We start from the raw sequence: 27,064 nt of genomic DNA, 5'->3' as shown, positions 1-27,064 counted from the left end.
ACGGGAAAATCGGATAAGGGAGCTGTGCGGAGTGTGGGTGGGTAATTAAAAATGATTGGAAAGTTGAGCCAACATAATGATGTGCTTAGTACAAGTCGAGAGGAGCTGCCCGGTTGCAAGTGCCGTGTCCATTGCCCAGTGAAAATTGTTTGCTCATTGGGCAGAAGAGATGACGATGACCCAACAAGTTGTTGAGTGCTCAAGGAGCTGTGCCAATATTTGGGTCAACAAGTTGGAACACACTGCAGTACATTAAGCCACATAGCTATATGAAGTAAGATAAGGACTACATACCAACACTCCTTTATATGGGTACTATGCTAAAAAACTAAATAAGGGTTAGTTTGAGTTTTAGAGTTAAAAAAAAATTAAAATTAATTTGTTCCATTTTTTTAGACAAAAAATGTAAAATGATAATTTTCACAGATTACGTTAGTTTAAATAATAAAATCGCCAAATGGATAATAATTTTCGGGTAAAGTTATAGTGCCTGATTAAAAAGAATGCTACAAATTCAACATTACCGAATGCGGCCTTCGTATGTCACCTTGGATATTTCAATTATGTGATCTGGAGTTTTCATTGTTAAGTATATTTTGGATCGAAATATTTTAAAGCAGGCTAATTCAGGTAATTATATAATTTATTTTCTTGTTTTTATGGTTTCAACTCAATTTATTTCACATTAAGTGCATCATTCAGTTAATATAAGTCCTATAACTAATCAATTGAATACAAAAATGAAAAAAATTATTTTTAAATGGAAACATCTTTGAACACTGCGTTCTACCCAGGAATTTATTCACGAGAACAACGACGTTTGCATAGAAATTGCATTTAATTTATTTTTCATACCTCGCAAAAAATATTGAAATCTAAAAAAATAATCGATGCCAAACCAGAAAAAAATCAGAGCTAAAAAAACACAAAAGAATATTTTAGCGGAAACTGCAATGGCCCAACTATTAATATACACACAAAAAAATCAATTTCCTTTTATGGACAATATTTCCCATTCCAAAAGATTTTTCATGACCGGACGAAGTTTATTAAAAAAATGATGCCGGTCGTCCTCCCTTTCTGAGTGTCGCCGGTTAGGCAGCCAATATTTTATTCATTTCTATTTGACACAAAGCTCAAAAAATGCATACAAAACGAAGTGTGAAAAGTGCGGCGATAGAAAGAATTGTTCAATTTTTAGTTATTGTAAACGATCGTCCAAGTGTGAAAATGGTTTTCAGTTTGATTTTTAGTTTTATTAAATTTTCCTGACTCCCTCGTTTTGCTATTGTTATAGAGCCGCGAAGTGAGTGAACGAATGCGATAAGGAAAAGTTTATTTTTTACTAAAGAGTTGGAAAAAGCAATTAAATAAATCGAATGAACTTGGAAATTGACTTAAAGGAATCAAAAATGTTAACAATGTTCCTTTGCATTTTTGGTTTGTTCAGAATTCTGGTCAAACTGAATTGAAATAGAAAAATAAAGGGCTCAATCAACGACTTATGTATGTGCCAGGGCAAATATTTGCGGAAAACCAAATCTGATTAATATTATTAAGATCTTTAGTGACAGTTTTTGTTAGTTTTTTATATTTTTGTTATTCTTTTAGAGTACTGTGAACTTTTATTGATTTTTTGTGTTAATCTTATACATGCCGTCAGTTAATTGATTTAATTGAATTTATAATACAAAATTAAATATACGTATTCCACCTATTGTACCTAATTTTCCAAACATTTTTTGAGTTTAATTTGTCTTAAGATATTTCATTAATTTGTTTTAAAATCTCCTTTACCCAAGTACTTGTCTTAATCAGCCTTACTAACTTAAGCTTATTGGCAGACAGAGATTGCTGGAAAAATGTCTGGGACGAGGCGATGCTGTAGTTGGCAGCTTGAAACTTGGCCCAAAGCAAGTTGGCCCGTCAAAAGTTTTTAGGCGGAGCGTCAATGCTATCGTCATTTTGCTTTGACTGCGCACATGATTATTACACGCGCTCACACACACTCTTTGCCCACATATATACACCACAAGCTGACAGACAGACACATGCAAACTTTGGGCCAAAAAACTTGCCGCAAAAAGTTTTTAAGTAAACGGAGAGAGAAAAGCTGCAAAGGGTAAGAAAAAATTAAACTAAAAACCAAACTTTAACTTAATGAAAATGCAATATTTGCGAGGGCTGTGGGTGGCAAAAGTTTTTCCTGCCTGCTGGCAATTTATGCACCAACGTAGGCCAAGTCAAGGAAATCAAAAAGGAATCAGCTCTCAGTGTTCGGTCCCTGATTATTCCATACAAAATCAAAATCGGAAGTATAGAAGGATTTTGGAAAGACAAGAAGAAAGTAAATACTCTTGATTATGGCAAAAAAAAATAGGCTGGACCCATGAGCATAATAAACGCAAACGGTCTTGTACCCCATTAAAAAGTTATCACGATTTGAGCCAGACTGAAGTAGATCGAGTACATTCGGCATTAGAAGCAGCTTCCAATTTGGGTGAATCCAACAAAAAGAAGGTGCCTACCCGAGAGGGCTTGCAAACTAGGAAGGTTTCTTCAGCAATTAAAAAAGAAGATCCAACAGCTAAAAAAGAAGTTGAAAAGTCTGCTGAATCGATTAAATTAACCAAAAAGAAAGTAGGAATCCAAGAGAGACCGGAAACTAAGAAGAATTCCTCATGCGATGAAGTGGATCCTTCCGAGGAGGAATATGATGAGGATTCCGAGCCTGGAACCTCTCAAAAAAATAAATCGGAATGCAGTTCCTTAACTGTCGATAAAAGAACAAAACGTCGTATGCAGACTGCCTTGAAATTGCTTGATTTTGTGGAGGGCAAATACGATGGCAGTGAAAGCGATTGGTCGGTGGATACTTCACAGTCATCTGAATGTTCGGAAAGTGCCAGTGATGGAGGTAAAAACAGCACTCGGCGGTTACAGGCCATGCGCGATTTGTCTTCCAGGGAGTATTTCGGTTACTGTAGAGATTGCCGATCGCGGTGCAGAAGCTGCGGGAGACGTCCTTCCGCAGTGGCCATACCCAAAAGTAGTAAGCGATAAGCTAGAAAATTGAACATAAATTTATGTTTTTATTTAATCGAATATTTTTAAAATGTATATTATATATCTAAATAAATATCTGGGGATAAATATGTTTCTGGCGCAAAAAATGTGAATTTTTCGGTGCGGATTTTGGCTAAAGCCAATTAGAAATTGAGCGAAATATTATATAAATATTTATATTGTAAATGAGAACATTTCTTCACTATTTAATAATAGAAAACGATAATAGAAACGATTTGAAAGTAATGGAATTAAATGATTGTTTATAATAATTGTTATTGTCTTTCAATATTTCTTGTCCTAGAAACTTTTCTTTTGAAATCATGTTCCTTGATTAAGAGCCACAAAGTGTTTTGATTTTAACAATTTCATTCTTCAAACACCCAAAAAATGTCCCACATGTGGAACAATTTTCCTTTGAATTCTGCAGACTTTTTTATGCGTCTCATAGTTATCAGTTTCTTTTTTCATAAGTCTAGAGCGGAGTTGGAAAAAGGTGCGCCGAGATAATCCAAATCTCATTACGCGCAAGTCATACTTAAGATTAAAAATAATTATTTCAATTTCTGTGCCAGGCCATCGTCACGTAGTCGCACAGATGAGCGGCGGGGAAAAGCGGGGGAAAACCTGGCTGCGGGCCCGAGAAAAAAGTGAAAATTCAATTAGAATGCGCCAACTTCATGTGAACAGGCAGCCAGGCGAGTCTAACTGTCTGGTATGGAGTCGGCGTCCCTCTGTCTGTCTGCGTTCCGAAAATGCAATGCCGGCATGTTGTATTACAGGTGGATGTGGGCGGGAAACGGACTGGATTATGGGTTGAAAATAGGGCGAAGCAGGAGGGGCTAAGAAGGAGATTTGCCACCATCGCGTAATCCTTTTGCCAGCCTGCGAGCAACCACAATAATTTGATTTTACTTTGCTTTAACTTCATGAAAAAGTTTTCAGTTTTTTTCCCCACACACACCTCTGCTGCTGCCTCTGATAAAGTTTTTAATTCTGCAGCTGAAACTCATTTAGCGCAACGAAAGTGCGAAACTGCGGCGGCATCAGAGGATGATACGTGTTTTAGGATCTGCTGAATATTTAATGGGGGCCCTGGGCCCTAAAAAAAGGCTTCTTAAAGATTCGCTTCTCCGCACATACATACCCACATTATTTTTTGTGTTATTTAAATTTCGCCTACAATGTGGCCCAAGGCGTAATAAAAGCCGAAAAACCAACTGAGTTGGAACTTTGGCCAAACAAATTTTAGCAAGAAATTGCTACACGAACTGGAAAATACACAATCTACAAAAATTCATCTTCATTATAATGCTGCGGCTGCTGAAATGCATTTAAATAAGGCCTGGCCAAGCGGAGTATTTGGCGGCATTAGGGGAAATATTCAGCTTGAATAAAATTAAAGGATTGCTGTTTATAGAAAATAAAACTCATTTCAAATAATTTAATAAATTACACGAATTTTGTGAAATTTTTTGTTAATTGTATATATATTTTAAGCTTTTATAACTGGATAAACTTAACGAATTAGGTCGTATGACTTCTAAAAATCTAAATCTGTTATAAACTAAAAAGTAGATTTTTAATACTCTAACTTTTACTCATCTCCGAACAATTTGTATTCCCCAGCTAGATTTTCCTCAATCCATCTCGGACTGTAAGAGTATTAATCGAAATCAAACACTCGCAAACGTCATTCGGCAAAAGCTGTCGCCGTGATTGGGTTTTCCAGTTTGGCTTTTTGATTGCATCAAGGTTCTATTCGTGAGAGTAGTAGTCGAAAGGAAATCGCTTTCGAGAACACAAAAGTTGAGTCGCAATCCCTTTGCCAAGCTAAAATATTTTCTACGTACTAAAAACAATGCAATTCACTTTTTCTCTCACAAAAAGAACAGCCAAACATCCCTACCCCTCGTCCTCCAAAAAGCAATTCTATTTGATGCGGTAAAAGTGTTTGAATTTGAATTTGAATTAATAGGATTAGAATGAAATGACTTTCAATGGGGGTAAATAAATTAAAGTGCTTTTTGCCATCGAATTGAATGCAAATGTTGATTCTGTTTCGCTTACACAAAAGGACTATGAGCAAACGCACAGAGTTGATATAGGAGCAATCAGATTAGTTGGTTAAAAAATATTTCCGCATGTAGCAGCAGCAGCAGAAGCATTTTAATTATCGCAATTCCCCAGGGCGCAGTTCAACTAATTGCCCTCCCTTGAGGCGGTGTTCTAGTGGAGGGGTTGTTCAGATGTCACAATTAAACTATGTCCCCAAACAAGGGATCCCGAAAATTCCGCCCACATCACTGAAACAAAAATTTCAGTAATCTTACTGAGATCGAGACTTATGATCTCTTGATTTGAATCATGGTTAAAAATAATGAACAAAAAATAATTCAAATAAATTGTCTTTTCTTAAATTTTTCTTTGTTTGGGAATTATTTCAAACTAAATTTTCATATTCGCAACTATATAATATAAAAAGAAAACCTATAATTTTTAATTGTTAATTGTTAATTGCTCATATCGAGATTTCTATAATTTATTATTTCTAAAGAAATTCATTTCAACCAAAGACGGTTGGTTTTCTGCAATTATGTACGTAAGAACTATAACGGAATTCGATTGGAAATAATTTCTGTGACACGCCCGATAATTTTCAAGTTCTTAGGAATATTTTCTCCAAGTGCACCTAGGCACTTTTGGGCCGTGTTCGTTTTCCTTATCAGTTACTCAAAATGACAAAAACTGCTGGAGTACCCCTAATAGGAAACCGCAAAAAAACAAAGTCGTGTACAAACTTGAAGTCAGAAGAAGGCGCGTGTTGTTTTGTCCTGGAAAAAATTAGGCATTCCGTGCGAAATGTAGAAACGAGATAATCATTTTAATAAATTTCACTGTGATAAATGACCTGGAGCCTCTCTATTTATTCACCTCCTTTCTCTTCCAGTTTAGTTGTGTCCTTATATGTGTGCTGTGTCCTTGTCCCTTGCCGTAGGCGTGAATTAGTAATAGGTGATGCTTAGGTTATGTCCTGACTAATTGATGAGACAGACCCCTAGAGTTGGTTATTTTTTCTGACGGATGGGGAAGGATTTTTGAAATCTGTATTTTTTTATTCTTTAAAAAAGGTATAGTACATTTCAGAGCGTCACTCAATTACTTTAAAAACCATTTCAAAACTTAAAACAACTATAAGTTTACTAACTACAATTAAAAAAAAAAATTTACGATAATTCCCCCCTGTTTTTCTACAGTTAACCAACCGCACATTTCATCTACCAAAAACGACTGCCAAAGGAGCAGCTGTTAAAAAGAACTGTAGGATGTGTCGAGTGTTTTTAATTTTCGCTTGAGCAGTTTTGGTTCCACTTACCCCTCCCGATCCACCGAAAAAAGTCAATTGTTTGTTTGGCGCATTATGCAAATTTTGAAACTACAAAAGAAAACTTTCAGGATTTTTACGCCATTTTTTGTGGGGCCACAGCTGCTGACATTTTTCGCCAATTTGTGTTGAGCGAGGCTGGCAAAACAAAAATATATTCACAGATTAAAAAGGCGAATAGTTTTTACGTATGACAAGTTTTCTCTGCTTTTATTTGATATATTATATTTGTATAATCCAAGACTTAATGGTCTAATACAATTCGATTCGTAGAAATGATGCAGCGCCGGTAGAAAAGTTTTACCACAGTTAATCGTAGATCTACAGCTAAGCTACATAATAAATATGCCATAATAATAATCTGATAAATATCTAAATATTTGGATGTTCATATGTGATTCATACTTAAAACAGTATTCAATATGCAATTAATCGCTAGTCGTATTTTTGGCCCAATTATCGCTCGTGTGGGTGTGATAGGGAAAGTGTAACAAAAAACAAACTGGCGATTATAGCACATGTATAATTATTAATTAACTCTAAACAATTGCACAAAACAAAATGTTCGTATAAATAATTCGTGACTTGTGTGATTTGATTCGATATAAGTTCGATTGTTTTGTGTTCTTGGTATTTTGGTTTCATTAAGTGTTCCTTGTGGGTGTTGTGTATTTACATAAATGAACTACAAACCTAGAAAAATGAGTGAGATAAAAATATCAACAAATCATACATTTGGCATGTATTTTATGTAAGTGTTTATGTATATGGCGGCCATTAGGAAACCCATTTTGCCAACTCATCCCGAAATGAGCGGAATATCCTAGAGTCCCGATTCCTCATTCATGTCCCTTTTGCACCGATCCTAAACCAATGGCGTGGGCGACATTGTGGCACGTGTCGTTCTGGTGGGCGACTTGGTGGGTGTGGCAGCTCCACTGCTGTTGCCACTGCCGCAACCACCATTTCCATGAAGCCGGAAAAGTTCACCCACCGTGATGGCCACTTGGACGGCACCTTTTCCCTCCAGCACATCGGCAGCACAGCAAATTAGATTCTATAAAAATAAGATTTACACAAATAAATTAAAAATTCATTGAGATTTGGGAAAAAATGGCGAGTTTCTTTTGTTGTTTTTCCTGCGATATAGGGTGTGAATTACATTTTTTTATGTCCCTACGTTACCTTTGTTTGTATTAATTTGCTTTTAAAATACTATAAATAAAAATGTTAAAAAATTTAATTCACAATTATTCTCACAAAATTTTCTAGTTTTAAATTTAATTACTATCAAATAAACTTATTAAGTTTTGTTAAAGTTTTTTTTTTGTTATTTAACAAACAAAAGTTGTCTAAAAAATCATTACGCGTTAAATGTAATTTAAAGTTTTTAAATTATAACTTTTTAGTTTAAATAAAAAACCGAAATCGCAAAAACATATAATAAAATTTTTCTCTAAAGTCCAGTGATCCACAGTTTTCAAGCAACTGGATGGAGTATTGGCTAAATAAAAATGTTCCCACTCCGTGGTTCGTGTCTTAGCTTAACCACAATTACTGTAAAACTGCAAACATCTTAGACGGGGATGCCACACAATTCTCTTGTAGATCCAAGAATTTACAACTTCTATTTGAAAAGGGGCTGTTCATATATTACGTAATCACAGTTTCGACAATTTTTGACCCCCCCCCCTGTAATCAATTCTTCATACAAAAAAAAAAAATTTGCACTAGAGTAATCATTTGGTAGACCCCCCGCCCCTAGATGATTACGTAATATATGGACAGCCCCAAACATTTCTGTGACACCTACAAATGTAGTACATTGTTAGTTTTTTTGGTTCGTGTCTTAGCTTAACCACAATTACTGTAAAACTGCAAACATCTTAGACGGGGATGCCACAGAATTCTCTTGTAGATCCAAGAATTTACAACTTCTATTTGAAAACATTTCTGTGACACCTACAAATGTAGTACATTGTTAGTTTTTTTGGTATATTTGTCATATATTTTACTCTTTGCTTTCACTTGTATATATAGCGCTTAGTTGACAGTTTGTGCTTAAATTCTAGAATGCAACAGTTTTCATTTTCATTTGGTTTGGAAGTTAACTTATGGAATATTCCTCTGACAAATGCTGACAAAAAGTTTTGGCTTCAATTTTCATTTTGGAGATTTCGTAAATATTTTTCTGGATATATGCATGTTAAATACGTGTTTTTTATAAAAATTAATGACTGATTACAGCTGCTTCATCATTGCCTTGTCTTTCCTTTAATAATTTTGTTAGACAAAATATATATTTCTGGTATTAGACGCTAGATAAATATATATGTTATCTTTTGTTTCGTTTCTGAGTGTTAGAGATTGTGCTTCTTGTAGAAATTTGATTAGATTTATTTTGTTTTCCTCGTTTAAGTACAAGTTTAAGCTTAAATTAAATAACTTATTTAGGAATGTTGTTAGCACATTTTGAGTTTTAGTCAAGAAAACTTTGTTTTAAATTAAATTGGTATAGAAAAGCGTCGTTCTTGAAAATGTATTTAAATTATTGCTTTCGAAAAAGATAGATAGATAGATTGAATTCAAGTGTAGGCAGACTAGACTGTCGCCGATCTCCAGTCAAAGGCACTATTTTGTGATTATTATTTGTATTGAGATGGTCTTTTTTATATAAAATTGTGCGCACTTAAATTGATTCGAGAAAGTAAGTGATGTTTGGTAATGTACTTTAGCAAACCTGTTCAGATTATTTCTTTGACACATATTATTTGTACATGAAAAATACTTGTAGAATAATTCTATTTGATACATTTTTAATGGGTATACAAAAAACCAATAAAACATAAAATGATTCAGAATGTCTTCAAAAATGGTGTGCACATGTCCAAATAATATTCTTGAAACTGATTTGGTGAACCGTCTCCAGTAGAATCCCTCTAAACTTGCTACATTGGTTGGCTACAGATGAATAACTTTATACTGCAACTTTTTTACCCTTCTCTACAACTATTTTGAGTTTCCCTGCTTCACGTAAAACCATACAACTCCAACTCTCTCCAGTAGATACTTTTTACAATAACTTCCGGAATTAATTGTCCAACGAACTGTAACAAGACTTTCCTTTCTTTCTCATCCTAATCTAATTGGTATATACGTAATATCTAATTATAGCTGCACTAATACATTTTCCTTTATATCTTTATCTGCCAAAATGGAACTTAAATTGATTTAGTTTCGTTGTAACTTAGGTCAAACATGTTATTTAATGATTTATTTAAATATAATGAAATGAAGCGCATTGTTGATTTTCTTTCAGTTCATCACGACTTGAGACGTGGTTATGCAAATGTCAATTTTGAATTTTTTCTAAAATCCTAATCCAATTTAGAGTTCAATAGCATTTTCATGAACTTGGAATATGTGGTTATTGTGGGGGTATTCGTAAAACGACTCTTTTTCAATTATTTTCTATGGGTATGCACAATCGAAGTACTTTAAAAGTAACTTTGTTAATAGTTAATCTTTAATGGGGTGGTACATAAATATTTATTTATTTCATGACGATAAAAATAGTTTAAGTGTCGGTAAATATGTATGTTCTAAATAATATTTTTCAGGTAAAAATGTATTATTAAGTCTGTTAAATAATAACCACTAATAGTTGCCATTACTAATATGTGAAAAATGGTAATTGTGAGATACTTAAATGTTAATTCGTTTTAAAGTAAAAGTTTTAAAGTATAAGTTTATATAATAAAGTATATATGAAATAAAGTAAATGCAATAGAAAGTATAGAAAATATTTTTAAAGGAACTTTTGGTTGGAACTCAAATCGAGCGTTTGTATTTTTTGGAACTTCCATTTTTACTATTTAGGTATGTATAATAGATAGTTAATACTTTTTTGTGCATACCCCTAATAATTTATAGGAAAATGCGAGCCAAAAATGTAATACAATTTAAAAGTCTTTGGGGTTTCTCTCATTTAAATGCCTCAAAAGTTGCCTGTTTGTTTTGTTGTCCTTTGGGGAATTTCCATTTCTTAGATTAAAAGTTAGGTATAGAATGTTTCATAAATATGGGTTGTAAGCCTAAGCGGTAAACAAAAAGCAGCCTCAAGAAGTCACTACCATGAGAAAAAGCGCAACAGCAGCCCTAACTCTCGTGTTTTATCTTAATTCTACTGGCAAACCAAGGCGCAAAAAATAAGCTATACTATATGGACTAGCCGGGCAACGGGAAGAAGACCAGCCAGAGGAAGGTGGCGATGAAAACGCACGACAAGATCACTGTCAACGTGTGGGAATCATGCTTTAATATTGAAGTTCCAGCTTCGTTAGTCTTGGCTTTTATACTCTGCTCGAGCTGCTTGCTTTTCTCCTTTGGTAAATAGATGCTGAAGACCTCCAGTTTCTGTTTGCCATGCCTTTGCTGCTCGAAGAACTCGATGCGCTTGCTGATGGCTTCCTTGGTTGCGTTGTCCAGTGAGCTTGCATCCTTCGAGTCCTCTGCTTGTTGCTGCTGCGGTTGCTCCTGTTTTTCGTCTATAATTTGATAATGACCCGCCGGTCCTGCGGCGGCCACATCATGCTCGTTCTCCACAATCGTGTGCAACTTTCTATTATTATTGTTGCCCTGGAAATTATGCTGACCATGGGCACTCAGCAAATTTTGTTTGATCTTCTCATAGGTTTTTTGCTTGGCCTTCAGCAGCATTTGGCCCACTGTCGCCAGTTGCTGCTGCCGTTTGCCCATATCATCATCACGATCCTCAACCCCATCATCATTTTCAGCCCTTGGCTGGCCATTCTCATACAAAACATGCTCTAGCTGCTGCTGTTGCTGCTGCAACTGCAACATCTGTTCTTGCTGTTGGCTGCAGGTAGTTGGCTCACTGAATTGCTCTTGCTCGAAGTGTTGCTGTTGCTGCTGCAGCTGAAGATGATGATGAAACTGCTGATGATACGGATTCTCATCCAGGGCAATCAGAGCGGACACTGTGCGCAGTAGGGCCAATGCATTGGGCACTCTATCAATATGGTTGCTGCTGTTGCTGCCATCGCTGGTGCATTGCATGTTGCTGCTGTTGCCACTGATGTTGCCTTCATCTTGCACATAAACATCAGCATCATAGTCATCGTCAGCACGTGACATTTGTGGTTGTTGCGGTTCAATTTGTGGCACAACATCTTCACAGGAGCAAATCAACTCCTGCAACCAACACCAATAACAGATGCATCAGTTTCTTGTTTGTATTTTTGGGTATTTTTGTGGGTGTATGTGTTTGTGTGGTATGTAATTGTGTGTGGGTTTTTGAAGGTTTAACACTTAAAACTAAACTACAATTGTCCAGGACAAAAAGCAAGTGGAAAGCACTCAGCATAGTAAAGCATTTAACCAAAGCCACCGTTACCTTGAACCAACACAATAACTATAACTACAGTATAAGGAATTTCATAAGGTACAGTGCGTTTCGTACCGTGGGAACGGAAGTTACTCAATTAATATTTATTATTTTTACAAAAATTAATTTTATAACTTTTTAATTAAAACTAGTTAATAAAAAATGTATGCCTAATTTGTTGAGCTTTTTAAACTGTGTTATTAAACATAAAAAAAAATATAAATATTAAAAAAAGAGTAAAATTAATTTCAAAATTTTTCAATTAATATTTCAATGCAAGCATTTATTGTGATAACTATCCTGCTTCCCAAATCATTAACTGCCAAAACGCACTGTACTTATATTATTAAGAATACATTCATCTACGCACCTCATCTACACCAATGCGCCGACACGCTTCCAAAAAGTTATCCACATTGCGACGACATCTGGCCATAGTCAACTTGTTCTGGAATCCAAGAGATGATATATTAGTTTAACCGAAAATTAAATAAAATCCCACACACTCACCACACCAGGAGATGGCACATGAATGCTGGCCACCGAACGTGGGCGCACATAATTGGCCAAATGGCACAGAATAACACCATCCGTCAGAGCAGAGGCAATATCCACAGGCAACGTCATTTTTAAACGCGTTTCAATGATCTTAAAAATATAAAAATGGATTAAGCTGTCTTTCTTTGTCCCAAACTATCCCGTCACACTTACAATCCTCAACTGCGACATCAATTCGGTTTCCTCCCTTTGGCGATCGAACTCCCGGCGCATGGTGAAGCTCAGCTTCTCGGCGGGAATATCGTGGTTCCAGGTCACCGAACGGTGTGTCTTCACAGTGCCAAGCTTGGTGGTTGAGCTAACTGGCGATTTGATGGTGGTGCTGCTGGCGATGCCCGCTTGGATTGGTGTCACTCCTCCACCGTTGGACGTACTGAATTTATTTGTGCCATTCTTCATGGGACTCTGTGGCTTAACGTAGCCCAAACAATCCGATGAAATGGCAGAGGGTATGCCGGATGTGGAGGCCGGCTTTATTTCCGTGTTCCGAGAGGGGATAACCTTCTGAATAGGTTTCTTTGGTATGACAACATCATCAACTCCGTTCCCGTTTCCGCTTCCATTTCCGTTCCCATTATGACCGTTCTGGTTGCTGTTCTGCTTCATAATGGACTTTGGCAGTGTGTTTGAGGATGATCCGTTGGCGATAGCCGGCGGCGACGGTGAGAGATCCTCGTCGTCATTGGGACTGTGGTTGGCATTCGGATGCTTCTGCTTGTAGACGCTGATCTCCTGGTTGCGCTGCTGTTTCAGGGCCTCCTTGTACTCCCTGTTCGAGGAAAGGTATAAAATTAATACCAAATAACGGATATTATAGAAATCCACTCACTTGTAAGTCTGAATATTGCCGAGACTCTTTCCGGATTTCCCATTGGCGAGGTGTACAGAACGCTCCTGATGGTCCAGCATGATGTCCTCGTCCTGATCCGGCGACGAACTATTACTAGAGCTATTCGAGTGCGCATAGCTCAACTTGCAGGGCGATGACGTGGGGCTCAAAGTGAGACTCTCATCCACAATCGTACTAGTGCTGGAGGTGAGGGATGCATCCATCAGATCCGCATGCGAATGAACCGCACTTGGCAGTGTCCTGGGCAAAGTGGCAGCCGCCGAGTTGGAGACACAGTGCAGCGGTGAATCCGTTTTCGATTTAGCAGGGGCATCGTGCGACCAGCGCTTGTCGAGACCATCACTGGTGCTATAACCAGAGTCAACCTGATGTCTTCGCTGGTTGTTGCTGCTGCCACTGGTGCTGGCTTCAAGGACATTGCCGCTGGAATTGTGTCGAGGAGCCCTTCGCAGTGTGGTGTATCCATCATAGTTGCCGCCGGACCGGGAGCCCTTCTCGTCCTTGGTGGCCTGCGTTTCTAAAAATTTGAACACGTGCACCAGGCCACGCATGCAAAGCTGTAAGGGTTTAAAAAAGGATTAATTAAACTAATTGTTATAAGGGTGTTTGTGATAACAACTCACACTAGCTGGAGGCGAGGTCAGAGGATTATTCTCCAGCTGCAGCTCTACCAGAGTGCTCATGTGACGAATCTCTAGCGGCAGACTAGCGATCTTGTTGTTGCTCACATCCAGGGATATCAAACTCAAACAAGTTAGCTCCCTGGGCAGATACATCAAATGATTGCTTCTCAGCGAAAGCGAACGCAGAGTTCTCAGCTCGCCCAGACGAGCAGGCAAGTTGGTCAGCTGATTGTACGAAGCATCCAGATCGGTAAGGGTCTGATCCAATCGACCCAGTTCATCGGGTAACGAAGCCAATCGATTATTGGACACCAGGAGCACCTGAAGGGGCAGGAAACAAAGCTCGCGGGGAAGCGAGGATAGCTGATTGCTGCGAAGATCCAAGTAGGTTAGCGAGGATAGCTGCTTCACCGATTCCGGAATGCTACGAATCCCATTGTGATACAGCAGCAAGGTCTCCAAGAACGCAAACGTCGTGACTTCTTCGGGCAGCTCTGCGAATCTATTCCGGGACAGATCTGAAAATGAAAGCAAAGGGCATATATTAATTTGGAATCCAACTGGGGGATGGATGTTGAGTGAACCCGAACCCTTGTTCCATTTGACACGCACTTTCATTCCCATTCCCCCTACGTATACACTCCACGCCACAGTGGAGCGCCTGACCTCAATCTGCCGGCAATTTGATTCGCCCCATTCCAACCAACAGGAAAAGTAATGCAAATAGAACGGTTTACTCGACTCCTAGATGCTCTTCAAGCAACATTTATTACAGTTCAAAGTGCTTGGTAAAATAATACAAATTAATTTTAAAAGGAAAGCAATTAACCATTATTATTATGAAAAGAGTTGTGCATACAAAACTTATTTTCATTATTTGTATGTAAGAAAAGAAATTGCCTAATTAATAGTTATTTAAATTTATTAGCCCTTAATTTGATTTCGATTGTTTTTATTTATACAAAATTATAATATTAACTATTATTATACAGCATATTTTAGTATAATAAATATTTGCCAAAAGTAGTATACCCCGTTCATAATTCCCACGAGAATTCCAAAAAGTGGGCAAGTGCGTTTGGAGTGAGCAATTAATTTACTAAATGAATTTGCATGCGAAATGAGCGCAAACAGAACAGAAACTGCGACTTTGTGGGAGTGGTTATGAATAAATCAACTAAAAAAGCGGAAAAAGGAAAACAGAGAGGCAGATACACAAAAACATATTAAATATCGTGTTTAAAGTCTTTTTGAAATTCAACAAAATAAAACACGACATTTGTATACGAAAATTTCTTAAAATAATATTTTCAAAGGCAAGATGATACAAATTTTTTGGTAATACTATACATTAGCGGGCTCACCCCCGAAATTCGCGAAAAAATTATCCTCGATGGACCGCGATTTCTTAAGAATTTACGTGCAAAAAGAATTTGGCGGTCGGCCATGGTTCTCTTGTAATTGAATTTCAAAGTTCCCGGGTTTGCTATAAAAAACAAGGGTGCTTTTCTCATATTTTCAATCAAAGTAATTAAGTTTTAATGAGTTCCTATAAAATAATTTAATTGTTTAAATGAGTTCCTATAAAAAAAATGTAGAATTTTTTTAAATTAAAAGTTTTAATGAACACTTTTCCGCACCACCATTGAAGTAAAGTTCCAGGTTTTTTCTTTAATAACCTTTTATGGCCTAGATATCTCTCTGCTGAAGTATTCCCGAATAGGAAGTATTTGAAAGAAGTGCGTTTAAAAAAGAAATTTAAAAAAGACTGCGCCGCAAGCAAAAAAAATTTAAGAAAAAATCGCGCGATTTTTTGCAGTTTATTTTGTTCAATATTAAGCTAGTAGTTTTGGCTGAATTAGGGTTGGTGTGTCGCTCAGAAAATACAAATTCAATCCTTAAGTTTATTTTTGGGTGGAAAAGACTAAAAGAAAGGTTAAAATATATAATCCTCCTTGGACCGCGATTTCTTCTGATTATCATAATAAAAATACACATGTGGTCATCCATGGTTATGAGAGTTCCTAAAAACTCGCTGTCCATCGAGGATCATTTTTACGCGGTTGTGAGGACTAGTTCCCTATAATACCAATTACTCAGATGTTTGGAATTTTAAATTAGTCTTATTTTGACAAAAAAGGAAAAGGGTACATATATACCAGGGCTGTGAACCACTCCGGAGCTGAACCACTCCGGTTCGGAGTGGTTCACTTTTTTTAGGAAACGAACCAAACCGTAAACCGGAGCCCCGAATTTTTTTATAATTGAACCGGAACCGAACCGGAACTTTTTTTTTGATATTCGGTTCGGTTCACGAAAAATTTATTTTGTGTGTTCGTGTTTTTTATTCAACAGTGTGGGGGGTTTTCTGATCATATTAACATAGAGTTTATTTACTAAGGGAAATAAAAATGCGCAAATTTTTTTGGCTATGCAATGACTGCATCTAACTCAAACAATCTAATAATATATAACTATCATCTTCCAAAACTTTTCGCAGTATGCCCACATTAAAATTACATGATTAAAGCAAAGAGTATACTCTTTGCCTTAACTGGTAAACACTTTATAAATCATAAATCTAGTAACTTTACTTATAAGTCATAATGTTATGCTACATATTTCAATGATAATACATGGAAATCAATGTTGACTTTATTATTTCATTAAAGAAAAAAATTTTTGAACCCTGGTTCAAACCTGAACCCTGCTCCGGCTCATCATTGAACCGGTTCGCAAACCGGAACATTATCTATCGATTAGGTTTGAGCCCCGAACCGAACCCATGCAAAAATAATATGGGTTCACAGCCCTGATATATACATATATGATTTTTATAGCAAACGTTAGAAAAGCATACTTGTTTTTTATAGCAAACCCGGGAACTTTGAAATTCAATTACAAGAGAACCATGGCCGACCGCCGAATTCTTTTTGCACGTAAATTCTTAAGAAATCGCGGTCCATCGAGGATAATTTTTTCGCGGATTTCGGGGGTGAGCTTGCTAATGTATAGTATTACCAATTTTTTTTCTTCTGTGTATTAAAGCAAAGAGTAATCAACGTTAAATTGTGCGCAAAGTTTCGGGGGAAACACAATGAGAATTTACCATCAAGACATTTTTGCGAAATTGGGCAGATCGAGTTGTGATAAGAGTGTAGAGTGAATTATTACATACTTCCTTTTTTCCAAAGGCGCGTGTATATATTAGAGGTCTGCATGAATGCATTTAAACTGACAAATGAATCACTCATTCTTAAAACTTGTATAAGTTTTTCTGTATTCATTACTTTAAATATGAGTGAATGTAGTACTTGTGACTGTATTGCCAAATACTGTACTCACTTTTCCAGACACAGTACAGTTTATTGTGAATACAGTGTTTTTGGTGTACAATAACTTATTGTACAGTGAATGAAGTTTTCCCAAAATTACAAGGCCTACTGAATTTATAAAATTTTAAAGCTTGCTTATTTCTTTGTAATATTGTAATCTATCCACTAGCAGAATAACTTAAAACCTAATGAAAGAGACGAAGTGTCGTTAGTCATAAAATATTGAGGTATTTATTAATACATTAATCGCTATTTAAGACATTTTCATTACACTCAGGGAAAAAATTGTTCTGATTGTGTCTGAAAACGTGTCTGTTTGAGTCTCAAAAATAGCTTTATACCGTTTAGTATCATTATAAGAATTTATGGTATTATTTTAAGAACGGATTTTTAAGACCGCTGTTCTTACTTTAAGAACGAAACGTACTTAAATTTATATTTATTTTTAGTAAAAAAAAGAAATATTTTTAAATGCTCCTGTAAGCATTATGCCATGGAAGGAAATAATAAGGCCATGGCCCAGGGGCCAAGGTGCTGGATTCTGGTATTATTTTGTGTTTGGGGGTACGAGGTTCAATTCCCGCTCACAACACAACTTATTTTTTTTTTTTGTAATTAGTAAATTAACAACTTAACTTTTTTAATACATTTTTGTTCTTAAAGTTATAAAGGAAATGTTAATTGAAATACATTTGAAAAACTTTTTACTTACGTTGACTTATTCGGGTTTTGAACCGGGGTCCTCTCGCATCAGAGTCAGACGCCTTACCAACTGGGCCATCGCACCGTGTATCGCGCGCGTGCATAAGTTCAACTTAAATCTAAATTTACTGGTCTTAAATCAATACCCTTTGGTATCAATATAAGAATATGGTCTTAAAAAAATAAAAGAACAAAACGGTAGTAATGTAAGAAATTCGGTCTTAGATTTTTTCGGTCTTTTTTTCTGGGTGTAATGCTGTCTATATTGGAGTTTAAAAACATTATTTTGTTGACCATGTCTTCAGTCGAAGCAATTTTGGAACGCTTTGCGGAAATTCGATTTTTTGCAATAGAAAACAAGCAAAGAAATAATATCGCACTCGGTATTCGTATTATTAGGCAAATCCATTCTCAGATTTAGCTACCGACAACTCTCACACTTTTTTTTCTACTCAGAGTACAGTACTATACAATAGTAATTGAGACGACACTCATAGTTTTTTTCAAATTGAGAAGCATACACATAGTACTAAAAAAGTGTTGCAACTCTAAAATAGTGTACTCAGTTAAAATCGGTATTGTGGGTACTCTGTACAATATTGTATAAGTACACTAAATGTGAGTACCGTATACAGCTGTACAGTACTGTAAGTTTTGAAATAAATACATTCATGCAGGCCTTTAGTATATACACTCATAGAAATTTTTACCCTAAATCGCCCTAAAAAACTGACTTTTCGCCCGTGGATTTAGAAAATCGCCCATAAATCGTATCCGCTGGCGATTCGCCCGTGTATTTAGAAAAATTTTCTAAAAAATCCCGATGGAAATTTGGTTTAATTTAGGGTGATTTTTCTTGAAATAAGAAATATTTTCCTGTTTTTAGGGTGATTTGCCCTAATTTTAAGGTGTATTTTTCTAAAATTAAGGGCGAATTTTCTGATTTTATAAGCAAATGCCCTAAAAAATTAGGCAAATTAAAAAAAATCGTGTTTGAGCATGCTTAACTGAATTTGGGAAGCATGTTTTTTTTTTAATCGTCTATATTCTGGGACTGCTGCTTTAATTAAACAACACCGGCAGAGGACACCGTTTCATATTATTGTATTGGTGTGTAGCTTATATGGGAGCTGCGTTAAGAGGGGGGCCCGATCTATACAACACAGCCGTTAGAACTGAAAAATCATGTTTGTAAACGAATTAGGGAAATAAATATGAGGAGAAAAAACAACTTACTTTTTTTGGTCGTTGCGAGAATCGAACCCACGACCTCTCGGTTTAGAGTCTAACGTCCTACCGCTGCACCACAGACCCATCGCGCAAGACAACGAACAAACTCTGCAGACATCTTATTTTCTTGAGGTCTACGTTATATTTTGACTAAAGGCAACTAAACCGTATATTTTTTCCTGACGATTGTGACAATTAGTCCCGTTTTCTTGCCAGCAAACACAAAGATGCTTTTAACTCAGAACTCCCATACGTTTTAAAGGTTTAAAGACTACTTTAATTTAAAAATCGGACGAAAAAATGTCCTTAGTATTATAACGTTTACAAAAAAAAAAAATAAATAAAAATCAAGTTGAATCACACAGAGTTCGAACCCACAACCCCACGACCTTAGTCCTCATATAGCAAAGTTGAAAGCGCAAGTGATTAGACCGCTGGGCTACCGAATTTCACACTTTTGGAGTGATTTTTAAGGCGAATCGCCCTTGTATTTTTAGAAAAAAAATTAGGGCAATTCGCCGTTGGATTTAGAAAAGGTCAAATCGAAGCAAATCGAAAAAATCGCCCTAATTATTAGAAAAATAGAAAAATTAACCCTAAAAATATTTTTTTATGGTCACCTGCCTTGAATTTATGGCAAAATTGTCGTGAAAATAGAAAATTTTTCTCAGTTCAGGGACGAAAATTTTTTTAGGGCAATTTTCTAAAATGTAGAAAATTATTTTTATGAGTGTATGTATATGTTTTAAAATTGATAAGATATGTACATATTTCTCAGAAAAAATACAATATATATAAAATTTCGGACCATAAATGTTTAAAACTAAACCCAAACTTTGTCAACAAATATCACTAAAGAATGGCTAAATACTAAATCAATATTAAACATTTTTCAAAAACTTATTTCCTTATTGAAATAAATCAAATTTGACAGAAAAGTATCTATATAATAAGTAAAAGTGCTGAAAATGAGATTTCGTTCGCTAAAAAAAATTTTATGGAAGGAGGAAGCCGTACTACCGGTGATTCTAGTAATTGGAAAAACTATTGCTTACTACGTCCTTATGAATATTGTGTTGCCGGAACTAATGAATATTGGAAGTCCAGGATACATATTCCTCAGGCTCCTGGGACTCTTTCTCTTTTCGAATATCATGTCCAATATGGCCATGTGCATGCTGGTGGATCCAACCGTCAATCCAAAGCAGTTAATTCCGCAATTCGAGTTGAGAAAGAACAGTAATGACTGGCACGAGTGCCGAAAGTGTGAGATCTTGGCTCCTCCTCGATCCCATCACTGTAGGATTTGTCAGGTTTGTGTTCTCGCGCGGGATCATCACTGCTACTTTACAGCCTGCTGCATCGGCCATAGAAACTATCGATTCTTCTTCTATTTGGTGTTTTACACATTTTTTGCTTCTTTAATCTCGTTCATCGTTAGCAGCATTTTCTGGTTCGTGCTTCAAGGTGGCAGCTATGAATTTTTCGAAATCCACTTAATATGGATAGAAATTGGTATCCCAGTTGGTAAATTCGCCTTTGTAGTCCTCTATATTTTGATGCTGCTCGTGTTAGTTGTGTCTGCTTGGGAATTGTATAATCGATGGCCAATTATTCGATATGGGGCCACCTATTTCGAAGCTAGTTCCAAGAACTTTCTGTACGATCAGGGAATGAGATCAAACCTAGAGATATTTTTCGGTCAGCGGATGCATTGGACTTGGATCTCCGCATTTATACCCAGCCAGCTGCAACATGATGGAATCCACTGGCGAAAAACAGATGGCAGTAAAGGCGATTGGACAATTTAAAGGATCATATAGGTATAATTCTTATCGATTTTATAAAATTTAGAAAATAGACTAAATTTGAACAACCAAGCTTTTCTCGAGTAATTTGTTATTAGCTCCTGGATTTAAAATAAATTAACATATTGTAAAAATCCATAATGTTCAAATGGGAGAAAGCAAGTTTTAAAAACTGAAATACAACTTTTTAAAGCCTAGACTTTACTTCACCTTCTTCAAGTAGTTGAAGCACTTGGCAAACAGTGCGTATGAAATTGGTGAGTTTTAATAGCCGTATCGTAAAATTAACGAACCGCACACCAGTCAAGACTTTTCAACGTCTCTCTGGCGAATTTTACGCAACTTGCCAAAACGCAGTGAAAACCAGAAATGAGCAATTGCGGGGCAAGAAAAACTGGCTAGCCTGAATAAGTGACTGATTGAATGACTGAGTAACTGACTGTGAACTGGCGACAGCTGAGAAGTGATTTACGCACTGAGGGGAGTCACTGGGACTAGACTTTGTAGACTATGCATATATCTTCCTGCGGACAAAGGCGATGAATGAATGGGAGCTTGACTTCGGTAGCTTCTAGACTTTAACCTGCTCCTACTGCTGTTGCATACTATATGAGCTCACAATGATGCAACGCTTGAAGGCGGCACACTGAAAAAATATGCACTTAATCTGACTTATACGAAATATTTTACATATTTTTATTTCTTAGCATATAAGTCGATACACTTGAATATTTACTTATTAATTATTATTAATTTATCTTTAAAATTCTTTAAAATGTAAACTATTTAAAATTCTTAGTAATAAAAATTCACATATTTTTAACTGTTGAAGTAAAATTTAATATTTTTATAAGAAAATGTATTTCTAAAATTCTTAAAAATTTAATTTTTTTATAATTTGTACAAATAATAATTCTCCTATGAACTATTTTCTATACTATTACAAAATGATTCGTTAAAAACAATGTTCCTACATTTTAGCGCAAGTGCATAGTCCTTTTTTCTAGCATCCTGTCAAGTTGAATAAACCTTTGCCGGCCAATGACGCCGGGGTGAGATGGCTTTGAGCAGAGAAGTTTGTTCGAGGATGCGGATACGGAAATTGGATTTCCCTGATGCGGAGGCATCAATTTAGGACAAAATGGGACCAGGAGCGACTTTGCACTTTGAACCTGCAGACCAGTGACAAAGATATTTTTTATCTCTAGCGACACCTGCTCAATTGTGCTCTCGCTGGCAGTTTTCCAAGAGTTTCCACTCTATTTCCCCGCTCACTCCCCTTTTTTTGGCCCACAGCTGGCTTTTGGCCAACTTTAACGCAATGCGACAGGCGAAAATGTGTTTTTTACGTCTCGCCAAATAAATCACATTTTTTGACGCGCCGAAAAAAATGTAAAGTGCCATCGCTGTTTTGTTTGTATTTTTTAATGTCCCTGTTTCTTTTTAATTTCCATTTTAATTTGCCCACCTGAGGCACACCATAAAATGTCATAAATATTGCAGAAATCGTCCTCAGACCGACCACGCAGGCGGCATTTATCCAGCCAAAAAAGGGTGCGGCTCGGGATTCGGGACCAACATGGATTCGAGCAACGCCCAAAGTCAACTTTGACAACGGACACGCATAACAATGGAGCAATTTGATGATGTAAGAGGAGAAGCGAACGACTAAATTATGACCCACCTTAGAGGTGCATAGACATTTCATATACTTTATAATAACAATAAAAAAAAATGCATTTTATAATAGGGTAAATATTTTTGGAGTAATAAAACGTAAAAAAAAGTAAATTATTTGTATATTTTTCAATAAAATATTTTTAAAATTGAGGTTTATAGAAACAGAACTAAATTGATTCTTATGTTTTATATATATTTTATTTTATTGTTGCAATATATATTAACAGCTATAAGGTTAAAGAGAATATGTCACAAACTAAAAGATAAGAAGATAAGATATATATCAGATTGATAAAAGGACCTGATTGCTTGATAACACATATATACAAAGTTGCATATAAATAGGATGTTTATCAATGCACTCTAATGTGGAATAACGAAAAATAGCAATGCGTTGTTAAAGCGAAAAGCTTTGTAAATATACCTGAATAATATTACCAAGTAATATGTTTGCCTTTTATAACCGTGCATACCCTGCAGGTTAAATGGTTTGCACCGCAAAAAAGAAGCTCAGAGAAGCTGGGTCGAGTAAAATGACAAATTCGAATTTTGAAAACGGGAATCGTTTGACCCCCATTTGACCACTTTTGCCCACCCTTTAGTTTTTTTTGACCACGTCCAGTTTCGAAAATATCGAATTTCGAAAATTTTCGAAAATCAAAAATTTGACTTTTTCAAATTTTTTTTTGTGGAATCGTTTGACCCCCATTTGACCACCATTGCCCACCTTTTAGAATTTTGAAAAAGTCAAAACTTTGGAAACTGTGGCCATTTTTCGTTTTTCTCAAAATTCGAAAATTTTAAAGTCGAATTTTTCAAAACTTTTTTTTGTCCAATCGTTTGACCCCCGATTGACCATCATTGACCACCCTTTAGAATTTTGAAGAAGTCAAAACTTTGGAAACTGTGGCCATTTTTCGTTTTTCTCAAAATTCGAAAATTTTAAAGTCGAATTTTTCAAAACTTTTTTTTGTCCATTCGTTTGACCCCCGATTGACCATCATTGCCCACCTTTTAGAATTTTGAAAAAGTCAAAACTTTGGAAACTGTAACCATTTTCCGTTTTTCTCAAAATTCGAAAATTTTAAAGTCGAATTTTTCAAAACTTTTTTTTGTCCAATCGTTTGACCCCCGATTGACCATCATTGACCACCCTTTAGAATTTTGAAAAAGTCAAAACTTTAGAAAATACAACACTTTTTCGTTTTTCTCAAAAGTCGAAAATTTTAAAGTCGAATTTTTCAAAACTTTTTTTTGTCCAATCGTTTGACCCCCGATTGACCATCATTGACCACCCTTTAGAATTTTGAAGAAGTCAAAACTTTGGAAACTGTGCCCATTTTTCGTTTTTCTCAAAATTCGAAAATTTTAAAGTCGAATTTTTCAAAACTTTTTTTTGTCCATTCGTTTGACCCCCGATTGACCATCATTGCCCACCTTTTAGAATTTTGAAAAAGTCAAAACTTTGGAAACTGTAACCATTTTCCGTTTTTCTCAAAATTCGAAAATTTTAAAGTCGAATTTTTCAAAACTTTTTTTTGTCCATTCGTTTGACCCCCGATTGACCATCATTGCCCACCTTTTAGAATTTTGAAAAAGTCAAAACTTTAGAAAATACAACACTTTTTCGTTTTTCTCAAAAGTCGAAAATTTTAAAGTCGAATTTTTCAAAACTTTTTTTTGTCCAATCGTTTGACCCCCGATTGACCATCATTGCCCACCCTTTAGAATTTTAAAAAAGTCAAAACTTTGAAAGATATACTACTTTTTAGTTTTCACTAAGTTTCAAAAAAATTAAAAGTTGAATTTTTCAAAATTTTTTACTGATATGTCTTCGATGTGTCCACATCTTAAGGTTATACAAAAAAAGTTGTGAGTCAATCGGACAATCCTAAAAACAAATAATTTTTGATTTTAAGCGGATAAAAAAATATTTAAAGCTAAAAAATGTAAAAATCTTCCCAGGGGACGGTTTCTTTCTTTTCTTAAACATAATGTAAAAGCAGAAGGGAAATCCGAATATTTTTATACCCTTGCAGAGGGAATAATGATTTCAGGCAGAAGTTTGCAACGCAGTGAAGGATACGTTTCCATATAGACCCCATATAGCTTCGATGCTTTTAAACATATAACCTTCAACGCTTGGTAATAACATTTTTTTTAATAGTTCTGAATTTCGAATTTAATTTTATAGAAATCGGACGACTATATCATAAGCTGCCATAGTAACGATCGAAAAATACATGGGAAATTAATAGGAAACAATTATAGCTTCGTTGGTTTTAAATGAATTCTCTTCTTCTCTAAAATATTCATTTTTTTTTGCATTTCCGAATTTTGAATTAAATTTAACATTAATCGGACGACAACATTATATAGGTGCCGTAGAAAGGACAGAAAAAATAATGTCAAAATAATACGAAATTTAATATTTTTGCGATTTTTAAATTAATAGGAATGATCTGTTTCTTTCTTGTTTATAATGTATTAAATGCTTTATAATAAAAAATCTGTAGATTTTTTAATTTCAATAGAAAAGTATTAAAGCGTAGATTATACATTTTTCAACTTTTAAGCCAATGCACCCAACAGTTTAAAATTTATTTCAATTCAATCTTTTATTTCAATTTTGAATATAAAAGTTGTTGACAAATAACTCATTATTGTTAATTGACAATTTTTTTTAATAGGTTAACTTTTACTTACGACCCCTGACTTAAAAACAAAAATTATGATTTTGACAAGACTTTGGTTTATTTGAAACACTAATTTTCGGGAAATTGTAATTGTAAACAAAGTTTACATTTAATTAGGGGTGAGCACTGAATTTTTTATAGTTTTAATATTTTTAGTTCGTTTATTTTAAAAATTGTGTAGTTTTAAGTGCTCGGTAATCGTTTGTTATCATAAATATTAAGTTTTTGGGTGTGGGCAAACGAATTCATTAAGTTTTAAGGGTGGGGCAAACAAATTTTTCGTAAGGATAAACTTATAATTAACATTACTTTTAAAGTATTCAATTTTTGAAAATTCTAATTCTAATTTAAATTCAAAATTCTGAAAGGTGGACACAAGTGGACACATCGAGAACATATCTGTCCACCAAAAAAATTTTTAAAAATACGAGATTAATTTTTTTGAAATTTAGTGAAAACTAAAAAGTGGTATATCTTTCAAAGTTTTGACTTTTTTAAAATTCTAAAGGGTGGGCAATGGTGGTCAATTGGGAGTCAAACGAATGGACAAAAAAAAAATTTGAATATGTCAACTTTAATATTTTCGAATTTTGAGAAAAACGAAAAAGTGTTGTATTTTCTAAAGTTTTGACTTTTTCAAAATTCTAAAGGGTGGGCAATGATGGTCAATTGGGGGTCAAACGAATGGACAAAAAAAAGTTTTGAAAAATTCGACTTTAAAATTTTCGAATTTTGAGAAAAACGAAAAAGTGTTGTATTTTCTAAGGTTTTGACTTTTTCAAAATTCTAAAGGGTGGGCAATGATGGTCAATTGGGGGTCAAACGAATGGACAAAAAAAAGTTTTGAAAAATTCGACTTTAAAATTTTCGAATTTTGAGAAAAACGAAAAAGTGTTGTATTTTCTAAGGTTTTGACTTTTTCAAAATTCTAAAGGGTGGGCAATGATGGTCAATTGGGGGTCAAACGAATGGACAAAAAAAGTTTTGAAAAATTCGACTTTAAAATTTTCGAATTTTGAGAAAAACGAAAAATGGCCACAGTTTCCAAAGTTTTGACTTCTTCAAAATTCTAAAGGGTGGTCAATGATGGTCAATCGGGGGTCAAACGATTGGACAAAAAAAAGTTTTGAAAAATTCGACTTTAAAATTTTCGACTTTTGAGAAAAACGAAAAAGTGTTGTATTTTCTAAAGTTTTGACTTTTTCAAAATTCTAAAAGGTGGGCAATGATGGTCAATCGGGGGTCAAACGAATGGACAAAAAAAAGTTTTGAAAAATTCGACTTTAAAATTTTCGAATTTTGAGAAAAACGAAAAATGGCCACAGTTTCCAAAGTTTTGACTTCTTCAAAATTCTAAAGGGTGGTCAATGATGGTCAATCGGGGGTCAAACGATTGGACAAAAAAAAGTTTTGAAAAATTCGACTTTAAAATTTTCGAATTTTGAGAAAAACGAAAAATGGCCACAGTTTCCAAAGTTTTGACTTTTTCAAAATTCTAAAAGGTGGGCAATGGTGGTCAAATGGGGGTCAAACGATTCCACAAAAAAAAATTTGAAAAAGTCAAATTTTTGATTTTCGAAAATTTTCAAAATTCGATATTTTCGAAACTGGACGTGGTCAAAAAAAACTAAAGGGTGGGCAAAAGTGGTCAAATGGGGGTCAAACGATTCCCGTTTTCAAAATTCGAATTTGTCATTTTACTCGACCCAGCTTCTCTGAGCTCA

The 27,064-nt window shown here is 35.2% G+C and overlaps 3 protein-coding genes across 6 annotated transcripts in view; 2 read left to right on the top strand and 1 right to left on the bottom strand.

Moving 5' to 3' along the window:
* The window catches only part of Lrch (Leucine-rich-repeats and calponin homology domain protein), a 37,538-nt gene that overhangs the window by 3,835 nt on the left and 6,639 nt on the right, over positions 1–27,064 (bottom strand). The window contains exons 2-9 of one of the 4 annotated variants that reach the window (XM_017149465.3): positions 13,890–14,407; positions 13,246–13,823; positions 12,570–13,185; positions 12,369–12,506; positions 12,229–12,306; positions 10,703–11,665; positions 6,443–7,508; positions 1,235–3,064 (exon numbers count right to left, since the gene is read on the bottom strand). In XM_017149465.3, coding sequence (XP_017004954.2) covers positions 7,317–7,508; positions 10,703–11,665; positions 12,229–12,306; positions 12,369–12,506; positions 12,570–13,185; positions 13,246–13,823; positions 13,890–14,407 — 3,083 coding nt within the window. In that variant the 3' untranslated portion in view covers positions 1,235–3,064; positions 6,443–7,316. Of the gene's footprint in view, positions 1–1,234; positions 3,065–6,442; positions 7,509–8,425; positions 11,666–12,228; positions 12,307–12,368; positions 12,507–12,569; positions 13,186–13,245; positions 13,824–13,889; positions 14,408–27,064 lie in introns of those variants that run through there. The other 3 variants (XM_070211489.1, XM_017149464.3, XM_017149463.3) reach the window with 3 other exon arrangements.
* On the top strand, positions 2,365–3,065 carry LOC108062688 (uncharacterized; the record flags this gene model as incomplete). Its single annotated transcript, XM_044393622.2, has 1 exon — positions 2,365–3,065. A coding segment is annotated over one exon (699 nt), but the record flags the coding sequence as incomplete, so codon positions are not given.
* On the top strand, positions 20,069–21,622 carry LOC108062672 (probable palmitoyltransferase ZDHHC24). Its single transcript, XM_017149449.3, has one exon. The coding sequence runs from the start codon at positions 20,125–20,127 to the stop codon at positions 20,965–20,967; it is 843 nt and encodes a 280-aa protein (XP_017004938.2). The 5' UTR covers positions 20,069–20,124; the 3' UTR covers positions 20,968–21,622.

Source organism: Drosophila takahashii, chromosome 2L (assembly GCF_030179915.1).
Source record: "Drosophila takahashii strain IR98-3 E-12201 chromosome 2L, DtakHiC1v2, whole genome shotgun sequence".
NCBI lineage: Eukaryota > Metazoa > Arthropoda > Insecta > Diptera > Drosophilidae > Drosophila > Drosophila takahashii.
The sequence above is the reverse complement of the archived record's forward strand: the minus strand, read 5'-3'. Positions and strand labels throughout refer to the sequence as shown.